Source organism: Montipora capricornis, chromosome 7 (assembly GCF_036669925.1).
Source record: "Montipora capricornis isolate CH-2021 chromosome 7, ASM3666992v2, whole genome shotgun sequence".
NCBI lineage: Eukaryota > Metazoa > Cnidaria > Anthozoa > Scleractinia > Acroporidae > Montipora > Montipora capricornis.
This window is the reverse complement of record NC_090889.1, coordinates 34,316,430-34,325,810: the sequence shown is the minus strand read 5'-3', so window position 1 is coordinate 34,325,810 and position 9,381 is coordinate 34,316,430. Positions and strand designations below refer to the sequence as shown.

Here is a 9,381-nt window from a genome sequence, read left to right as displayed (position 1 = left end):
CATGTTGAAGGCTGAGAAGACCCTGGAAACGAGGTTGTTCTTACGTCACCACACAGGTCACCCAATGAACGCGACGGGGGGAATAGAAAAGCTGATCAAAGGTTTGAGACCACAAAAACACAACAATTTTCAGAGAAAGTTTCATTTTTTCCCATATGAGGGGTTCTGATTTTGTGCGGAGACCTCTCTCGTAATTCTTGTTAGTATATGGAGGTCTCCTCGCCCTTTCTGTTGGTGTTTTTTCAGGAGCCTGTTAGTAGGAGCGAGCAACAGACCTATATTCCTGTCACGGCGTTCTCACAGTCGACCGTTTTTTTTTTAGGGTCACCGAACCGGAACTGCCTTTGTTGTTTTGTGGGAAAGGTAGTCCAAAGATAGATTGTTCTGTAAAAATGCAGTGACATACGCTCAGTATGGGAGCTCCTAATCGTGGGCTCCTTGTTTTGTAAAGAAAAAGAGAAACCGTTGTTCGTCTAAGCAGCGTTCCAAGAAACTGTCGTTCTGGCCAATCCTAATGTATGACGGCTTTTCTTTCTCGAGGACAGTGTTGACGAGGTACATGTAAGAGCAAATTGAGAACGAAAACACTTGTCTACCAAAGCAACTCACTTCCAGAACGTTATGTAGGTAGTACGATTGTCGAAAGCCCTTAATAACTTCGGTAGACTTCGTTCAGGTAACACTTTGATAAAAAGTGCAAAAATTATGCTCTGTTTTCCGAATTATTCCAAAAAATGTCGCAGCATCGATAATAAATGCCTGTACGAGACAAGAAATTCAGTGTAGCAAAGATGTCTCTCCAGTTTCCATAAGCTTAGCACACTAGATCAATACCTTTCTCCTTAAGAACTTCCCTTACATTTTGAATACTGATGGAAGACAAATCCCACTTTTTCTTATTCCATTACAAGAGAATATAAAGCAAAAGCGCGAATTCCAGTGTGCCAAGATAGTTATTTCAAATTTATTTTTAAATTGCGTCCGTGAACGTGAACGTGAACGTGAGGTCATTAGTGGTTCGCACTACCAAGTGGTCCACTTTTACACCAAGTGACCAATAAGGTGTCGCCCTTGAAAAAACCCAGGAGTATGACAGAACTAATGACACAATTAAGCTACTTACAGAGTGCTTGGAATGATAAAGAGTTTAGTCTGAAAATCGAATTTTTGATGCCAGTGTTGTTTTACTGTAACCTATTTGGGTGTGTTAGGTCAAATGTAGGAGATTTGCTCTCTCACCTAATGTTCTCTTGCTTGAACCTAACGTTCTCGGAAGAAAGTTAGACCTGTCTATAAATAGTCTGTGAAAGTTGAAAAATGTTTTTTTCTTTTTTTTTTTTTGAGCAAGAACCGATAGATACAACATAGATTTGATTAAGTAATGTATTATATTTCGGCAGGTACTACGTTGTATTGGCTCTTGCTCAAAATACTTAAGTTTCTCAACTTGTAATTACGCCAATCAGAAAAGCCAATTGATCTAACTTACACTGACAGGAATATTTTTCTCGGTTGCTTGCTTAAAAACTCTGTGAAAGTGCTTTCCAGACTTCTACGCGGTTCCTTATCATGGGCGCTTAACGTCACATGTGAATAATAATACGTGACTAATACCACCATGACATTTGGTGCAGTTGCGCCTTTTTGCACCTTTATACACCCAATACGAAAATGATCGCCATTAAATTGTTCGTATAGTTGTGCCAGTTAGCCTCAATAGCCGCATTTTTCACCAAATATTCCTGTAATTTTACTAATGTTAAAAAGGCAGGCTACGCTGCTTCATTGCCATATATATTTCATTCGGTCCATAACTGACGCTATGGAGACGCTCTTTCAACATGTTACCAATAAGTTTCCAGAGTATGAGCGAGCATACCGGTGCCTCACTTCGCCTGTAACTGAAGATGAAACATTTTTGGTCAAGATTCCCTGTTCGACTGGTTGTCGCAGTAAAAATCTTATCCCTGGACTCTGTTGGTGGCATTGTTGGTTTGTCCAACACTCAGTGACCGATTTCAACAAAGATTTTGAGCGGACAATGACTGGAGGTTGGGTAAAAGACGAGGGCGAAAACAAAGTCAAGTTTCCAGAGTACTTTCAAACATCTCGCTGACGCCAACGCATTGATTGCAAGGAACTAGAAACAATACCCCAGGCTCTCGCATCCATGAGAGATGAGAGCCCAATGAGAGCATGCCAGATCTCTCAGTACAAACGTTCAAACTGCTTCAACGCTATTCAATATGTTGAACCAATGTTGTGTGAGACTTTAATCAGTCTAAATTTGGGTCTAAACTCTTTCAGTATTTTCTGAACCTCCAGCCATACCAAACAACCTTTTCAAATTAAAAGGCCTCGATATTTGATTCAACAAAAAAGTAAATGCATATTGAACAAGCGTTGAAACCTCTTAAACGGGCGTTTGGAGAAACATACTGGTGAAAGCTTGTGGCGCCACGTGCACACAAGAAAGGTCTTTTAAACAGATGTAATCCACGCAGTGAATTTGTTTTAATAAAGTTGCCAGCTTTTTCTGCAAAAAATTACATTATAAAAATTTGGAAAAGTGCGCAGAAATGATGTGTTTAAAACCGCAAAATGACTACTGTTTCAAAAGATGAAACGTTCATTGAAAAACACAAGAAAATTGGTAATCTTACGAAAACGTCAATAGCTAGATGACCAAACACCTGAGACTATGTTAAAAAAATCATTCTCTGCGAGCAAAATATCAGAGGACAAAATCTACAAATCTACAAATCTACAAATTTACAATTCTACAAATCTGGGCCTTATAATTAGGTCAACGGACAGCGTTCCGCAGTTTAGCTCTGCTGCATGTTCTTCTTAGAAATAATGAGCAATAATATTAATTTAGTATTTAGGGCACTAACTAGTTTACTATACCATGCTTTTCTCCATTCAGTTTTCGTTTAATAGTGTGTGTTGTACTACTGTATGGAGAAAACAGGAAAAAACATTTCAATAATCTGCTTAATCATGGGTAAAACAAATAAAGTTAATGGTTATTGTCATAAAATGTGAAGAAAAGACACTTATTGAGTCACCAACAGTGTTCTGCAGTCCACCCCATGATCTGTTTCTGAGACGCCATTGTGACATTTAATTATTTAAAACCCTGACCACGTCATATTTGAACAGCCGATGTACTTTGAAATCTTAACTGGCGAAGTTACAATTCAAGGTATAAAGACTATTGACTATATGCTGCTACATCTCTTTTAAACAGACGAACTTCATTTATCATCGATTGTGGGGCTGTTTACATGGCCACAAAAGAATTCTGCATTGGAAGACGCCAGAAAGCAAACTATTTTTCTCGCGGCTTACATGCAATGATTTCGATCCGGGTAAGAGTCACTGTAAACAGATATTAAAGCATATTCGTCCGCCGCCATCTTTGTTTTTGTCCCTTTCAACAGGATTCCACAGATTAAAAGTGGTTTACAAAGAGCATCTCCCAGCTAGTAAGATGTTATCAGCAGAAACACCTTTACGTACGGACCGAATACAAATTTTTGCATGCCTGAGCCATTCACCTCTCTCCATGTAAACATCCACGAAATGTATCAATCAGTTAAATCTACTTATCTTTTCACACATATTTGCATCGTCTTAGGCACGAAACTCGTGCGATCTATAGCAAAATCAAATCTCTTTGAGAAAAATATTGACGGCATTACCTTGTAGGTGTATCTATCATTACCCCGAAAACTCTATTTTTAACAACAATGCATCGTCTTTCACATATCGAGGACCAAAGAACTCCTCGATTGGAGCGAACCTTTCATAGCCATACCCGATGCGGCAAATGGTTTCACCAGGCTGTTGGAAGGCCGGCACGTCAGGATTTGCTTGTATTATCTGAATGAGGTCGCGACGGGGGCTGGAATCACTCTGATCTAGGACGCTAATAGTGACGATCCCATCAAAAGGCCAAACTAGGGAATTATCGAAGTCTCCTTTTATCAAATGGATGAACAGTGCCACATGTCTGCCTGTTCCACCGCCTACGCCCTTTGGGTGAATTCTTATGCCAACCAGCTTTTCCTGGTGATCATTGTACACTGCATCAGTGAAGATTGGTGTCTCGTTTTCGCGATGTTGAGCAACCTCGGTTATTTTGAAAATGAATGATGGATTGCATGCATTTTTCTTTTTTCGAGCCTCCTGCGGTTTTGACCTGCAACATGATCATTTTTTAGATATTAATAAAAAGCGTCATCACTTCAGGACTTTTCAATAAGTCATGACCAAGAAAATGGTGATTTTCCCTGAGTTCCTCAGGTATTTAATTGGATGCACGACGATTTTGATAAGCCTTCACCCACCCCAAGATCACTAATGTCTGGGAATACAGACGACACAGTGACGAATTGTCCCTCAAACTCTAGTCCGTAACTAAAAATAAACATGAAAGAAATGTGTATTTAAAGAGTGGGTTACAGACAAAATTGAGATGATTCTCGCACTTAACAATTGTCTCTTAGAAACACCTGAAAATTCAGGTGCTCCAACAGGATTCGAACCCATGACCTCTGCGTTGCTAATGCAATGCTTGACCAACTGAGGTACGAAGCCACTCAGCTGGGAGCAGGTAAATTTGTTGGTCTCATGTGTTCCCTTGAAAGGACTAATGAATGAAAGAATTTGAGGTGCGGATCACAGACGAAAGGTAAAAGTGATCCTTGCGCTGAAATAGTCTGGGAGCAAATGTCATAAAATAAGGTCCCGAGTGAAGTTCGTGCTGAAAGCAAGCACCTAGTGTAAAAGTGTTCATTAGGTCCTACTAAACATGAAAAGTTTTGGTGCCAGCTTTGCAACTTGCTCAGACGGCTTTTAAGGGGGGGGTTAAATTCTGACCCATGAAATCCAGCGTGAAAACGAGGCTAAAACACATAATTCCTCATAACTTTGTTAATAACAGACGAAAATACACCAAACTTGCTCACATGATTGGGCATGATCCTCCCTGTTGATTTATGCTAATTTACATAGGTCACGTGACCTTACGCATGAAAGCGAGGCTGAAACACATAATTTACTATAAATTTGTCAAAAAAAATCCTTATCATGCCAAACTTGCTCACCTTAGTCAGTTAGACATCTTGCATCGATTGGTGCCACTTTGTAGTGTCACGTGACCCCATACATATGTCTGATTTTGACGCTGCGAATGCCACAAATCCTCTCTTTACTGTATTTCGCCAATACATGCGCATAGTAATGGAGATGTTCGCATTCATCCAGGCAGTCCACAGTGGTGATTGGAAGCTCCATCTAATTGCACTGGAGTTGTTCACAAAGTACTTCTTTGTGCACGACAAGATCTGTTATCTAAGGATGATCCCCCTGTACCTAGCTGAAATGGCATCCCTCGAATCATCAGACCCCGAGATCTATGGAGAGTTCATCACAGGAAACTGGGTAGTGAACAAGAACAAGGAGGTTCCCTTCTGTGCTGTTGGTGGTGATACTGCGTTGGAACACCTCAATCGATCTATGAAAGTTTCTGGTGGGCTTGTAGGGATCACTTTGAATGAGAGCGCACAAGCCAAGTTTTTCCTCATTGCCCCAGAACTAGCCCGACTCACAGCAGAAGCCAAGGCAATGGCGGGTCTCGTTCCGGAACGTGCACACCATCAAGAACTAAACTCAGCTGTTTTGACGCACAAAGATAACAGCATAAATAAGTTGACCGAGACAATCAAGACCTTCACCAATCCCTTTTCATCAGACCAGAACACCAACACCGATCTGTACAACTTGGTCACAAAAATTGTGATGAATGAGAAAACGAAGAAAGATCTTGTTAATCATAGTGAAAAAGGGAGAAAGCTATTCAGTGCTTTTGTACAAGATAGGATCAAGACAGGAAAGATCAACCTCTGGGCTCCTGTAAAGAAGCGCAATCTTCTTACCTGGAAAACGAGTGCTAAGGTCATCAAAGTCAAAGCTAAAGACACGATCATCGAGTTAAAGGAGGACAGAAATCTGTTTGCTCGTTTGGCGATGGTGTGCAAGAGCCGCCCAGAAATTGACATCCAAGAGGCTGTTGGCTTATATGAGTTCACTGTTGTCCCAAGATCTTTGTTTGCACGAGATGGTACCATGTTGCATTGTTCTTGCAAGAGTGCCCTTATGCATATCCTAGAGAAGGCAGGTGGCCCTAGTACTAATACACAAGAAATCACCGCAGGATTCAAAGTCGCGATTGTTGATGGAATGGCCGAAGTCCAATCACTTGACAAGCCAGAGTGGATCAAGAACTGTAGAGACTTGGTTGAACATTTCACGAATCGCTTGCTTGTAAAGTATAATGATTTACAAGAGCTCCACATAATCTTCGACAGATATGATGTACCATCCTCACTGAAATCAGCAACACGAGTCAAACGACAAGGTGACCATGCTCCCATTTATTATCGCATCACTGATTCTACCCACATCGCCAAGGTGCCGATGAAGAAGCTTCTTGTTCATTCAAAGACCAAGGGCGAACTTACTACGTTTCTCGCAAAGAATGTGAAGGATAATGCTAATGGAAGACAAGTCGTTGTGGCATGGGGAACGGAAGGTGAGGCAACGCACAAAGACGTCAGGCATTTACGAAGTACACAAGAAGAAGCCGACACGAAGATTATTTTACATGCTCTGGATGCCTCTGCTCAAGGTGCTACCCAACTCTCTATATATTCTCCTGACACTGATGTTCTTGTTTTGGCTCTCCGACGGTATCCAGATTTGTGCTCGAACTCTTGCTTTGTTACTGGGACCGGCAGTAGTCGTAGAGTTATCAACTTGAAGTCAATCGAAGACGCAATTGGGCCCACTAAGACAGCTGCGCTGCCAGCATTTCATGCGTTGACCGGAGCAGATGTTACTGGGAGTTTCTCTGGAAAGGGAAAAGCCACTTGTTGGGATGAGTTTGATAACGCCAGCACTCCTATCTTGCAAGCTCTTGCTAACCTCGGTTGTGGGGAACAGCCAGATGACGGCACAAGAAGTGGAGTGGAACAGCTGGTTTGTCGGATGTACCAACCAAAGACAGACATCAAAACTGTCAAAGCCCTCAGATAGTCCCTCTGTAAGAAAAATCAAGCTGAGTCTGAGAGGTTGCCGCCCACACAAGCTGCTCTCCATCAAGCCATACTGAGAGCGCACTATCAGCTTCTTGTTTGGAACAACGATCATGTAGCAAACCCGGTGTTGCCCTCACCAGAAGGCTATGGATGGCAAGATGAAGATGGACAGTGGGTACCAGTCATGACAAATCTTCCACCAGCTCCAGAGGCAATTATACAGCTTGTCTGATGCAAGTGCGCCAAGCCCGTTACTCTAAGAACCGTTGTCAGTGTCAAAAAGCCGGACTTGTCTGTACTGATCTCTGTCTGTGCTCTGCAGATTACCAGAACGAGTATGCTGAGAGTGATGATGAGTATGATGAAGACGAAGTCGAACAGGAAATTCCATAGGAATGGGCAACAGAACAATGTATATAGATATTCAGGAAGACTTTCAGGACTGTATATATAGAATAGCAGTAGTCGCTATTTTCATTTTCTGCCCTTGTTTCAATATACATGCGAAAATGAATACATGGAACCAGTATCATAAGTTGGCAAAATTATTGATTATGTGTACAAGATAGATTCTCAAATGGAGCCTCCGCAGTATTTGCTTTATCCGTCTCGTCCCTGTGCTATGGGCCATAGGACAATGATTAGTTGAAGTTTTTATATCTGAACTCGGATAACCATATATGTATCTGCCTAGTAGTTGTTAATACATTTGGCGAGACAAATGCCATCCTACACGATGCTACCAGATATATCCAGCCTCGTTTCCATGCATGGGGTCACGTGACACTACAAAGTGGCACCAATCGATGCAAGATGTCTAACTGACTAAGGTGAGCAAGTTTGGCATGATAAGGATTTTTTTTTGACAAATTTATGGAAAATTATGTGTTTTAGCCTCGCTTTCATGCGTAAGGTCACGTGAGCTATGTAAATTAGCATAAATCAACAGGGAGGATCATACCCAATCACGTGAGCAAGTTTGGTGTATTTTCGTCTGTTATCAACAAAGTTATGAGAAATTATGTGTTTTAGCCTCGTTTTCACGCTGGATTTCATGGGTCAGAATTTAACCCCCCTTAAAAGCCGTCTGAGCAAGTTGCAAAGCTGGCACCAAAACTTTTCATGCTTAGTAGGTCCTAATGAACACTTTTACACTAGGTGCTTGCTTTCAGCACGAACTTCACACGGGACCACATTTGCTCCCAGACTAAAAGAGGCAGTTGCTTAAATTGTCCAGTTGTTAAAGTGCGAGAAGATTACTCACTTATGGAACAAGTTACCAACATATATTAAACAGTCACCCAATTTAAATGCCTTTCACAAAAATTTGGAGTCTATTAATCTTTTAAATTTAAGGACTAGTTGTCTATGTAATTATTGCCAATCGTAAATTGTTTTAATGTTTACATGACAATTTTAGGCTTGATGAGTATATATTTACAATTAAATATTATCTAGTTTATTATAGTTAGATAACAATTGTTTATAATTTTATGTATGTAACTCTTACTTAATTTTGACATTTTAGTTGTGGTTACTTTTATTTTTTAGTTCTGCTTTTGTCATGCGTCTTATACATGAGCCTCTGGCTCGGATACTGAGGGCAACCTCAATCCCACGCTATGACTTTAATAAATTGATTGATTGATTGATTGAGGATCACTACCTTTTGTAAAAATAAACAACTGCATATACCCTCACCAAAAAATAACGCAAAGCCTTACACTTCAGTTAAAATGAGTGCTAAATAACTGAAACGTTAGCAAGAACTAAGATTTTAATTTCGAGGAATTCTGCTACATATGCCCAGAAATGCTCGTTATCATCCAACACAGGCTACGTGTCCCTTCCAGTCAGTCTAAGTATTTACTACAATAAGGGAGGGGGAGTCAGTCCCTTAGACTGACTTGAACGGACACAGCCGGTGTTGGAGTGTCAGGTGATAACGAGCATGTCTGGGCATAAGTAGCAGAATTCCTCGTTGTACTTCACTTGAAGATTTTTAACAACTGAAACAAATAATAAATTACGACGTTTTGACCGCACTACGGTCAAAAATGAACTAATTTATAATCTTAGTACTTGCTAACGTTTCAGTTTAATTAGCTTTTTCTCGGCATTTTTTACTCTTCATTTATTTCATTCATGATATTCATGATATTTAACTAAGATTCTTTTACGCTTTTTACTTCTGTATATACGCCCATTTTTCTCCTTACCACCTACTTGATAACAACCAAACAATGGTCGAAACGTCTACTTCAGCGAGTATTGA

The 9,381-nt window shown here is 40.6% G+C and overlaps 1 protein-coding gene across 1 annotated transcript; it reads right to left on the bottom strand.

Annotated features, from left to right (window-relative positions):
- Window positions 1-3,726: 3,726 nt before the first annotated feature.
- Window positions 3,727-5,304, bottom strand: LOC138055873 (TNF receptor-associated factor 6-A-like). The gene is made up of 2 exons (XM_068901741.1): window positions 5,177-5,304; window positions 3,727-4,207 (listed from the first exon to the last, which is right to left on the bottom strand). Exons 1-2 carry the CDS (start codon window positions 5,302-5,304, stop codon window positions 3,727-3,729), a joined length of 609 nt encoding a protein of 202 aa, XP_068757842.1.
- Between the last annotated feature and the right edge of the window lie 4,077 nt (window positions 5,305-9,381).

Bases quoted from the DNA above. Each gene is read 5' to 3' on its own strand.
- LOC138055873 (XM_068901741.1), bottom strand. From the start codon at position 5,304: ATGGAGCTTCCAATCACCACTGTGGACTGCCTGGATGAATGCGAACAT. The intron at 4,208-5,176 runs GTATGGGGTCAC...ATCATGTTGCAG, and splicing joins AGCGTCAAAATCAGACATAT to GTCAAAACCGCAGGAGGCTC.